The 455-nt window shown below is 72.5% G+C and overlaps 1 protein-coding gene across 1 annotated transcript in view; it reads right to left on the bottom strand.

Moving 5' to 3' along the window:
• BOD1 (biorientation of chromosomes in cell division 1) overlaps positions 1-223 on the bottom strand; it is a 6,053-nt gene extending 5,830 nt beyond the window's left edge. Inside the window, exon 1 of the mRNA XM_010579236.1 lies at positions 1-223. This exon is cut by the window's left edge and continues 158 nt beyond it. Within this exon, the coding sequence (XP_010577538.1) occupies positions 1-223 (223 nt within the window).
• Between the last annotated feature and the right edge of the window lie 232 nt (positions 224-455).

Raw genomic sequence — 455 nt, 5'->3', positions numbered from 1 at the left:
CCCGCTCGCCCGCGGCCCCCGGCACCGCGACCGTCGCCGGCGGCGCGCCGCGTTCTGCGTAACCGTGGCGCGTTGCATCACGGGGAGGGGAGTCCTCCACGGGACGGCCCGTTATAGGCCGCGGGCCGCCGATCGGCACGGGAGAACTACAACTCCCAGGGTGAGCCGCGACGGCGTCCCCACAAGGCAGCGAAGGGGCGGGCGCCTTGCTCTTGCGATGCATCTTGGGAACTGTAGTTCGCCTGGGGGGACCGTGCCGGCCTCGCCCCGCCACCTGCACCAGCGGCCTGTGTGGGGAGGGGGCTGCGCCGGCGGGCAGTTTGGTGGTGGTGCCGCTGTAGGCCCGCCAGGTCGGTCACAGGACGCTGCGCACACAGACCTCTGCTCCCAGAGTCCACCCGGAGCGGAGTTAGGCCTCTGCTCCGTGGGTGCTGTGTTTGGGGCAGAGGGCCCCG

Source organism: Haliaeetus leucocephalus, unplaced genomic scaffold, assembly GCF_000737465.1.
Source record: "Haliaeetus leucocephalus isolate CR32 unplaced genomic scaffold, Haliaeetus_leucocephalus-4.0 Scaffold656, whole genome shotgun sequence".
In the NCBI taxonomy this organism is placed as follows: Eukaryota; Metazoa; Chordata; class Aves; order Accipitriformes; family Accipitridae; genus Haliaeetus; species Haliaeetus leucocephalus.
This window is presented reverse-complemented; position numbering and strand designations above follow the sequence as displayed.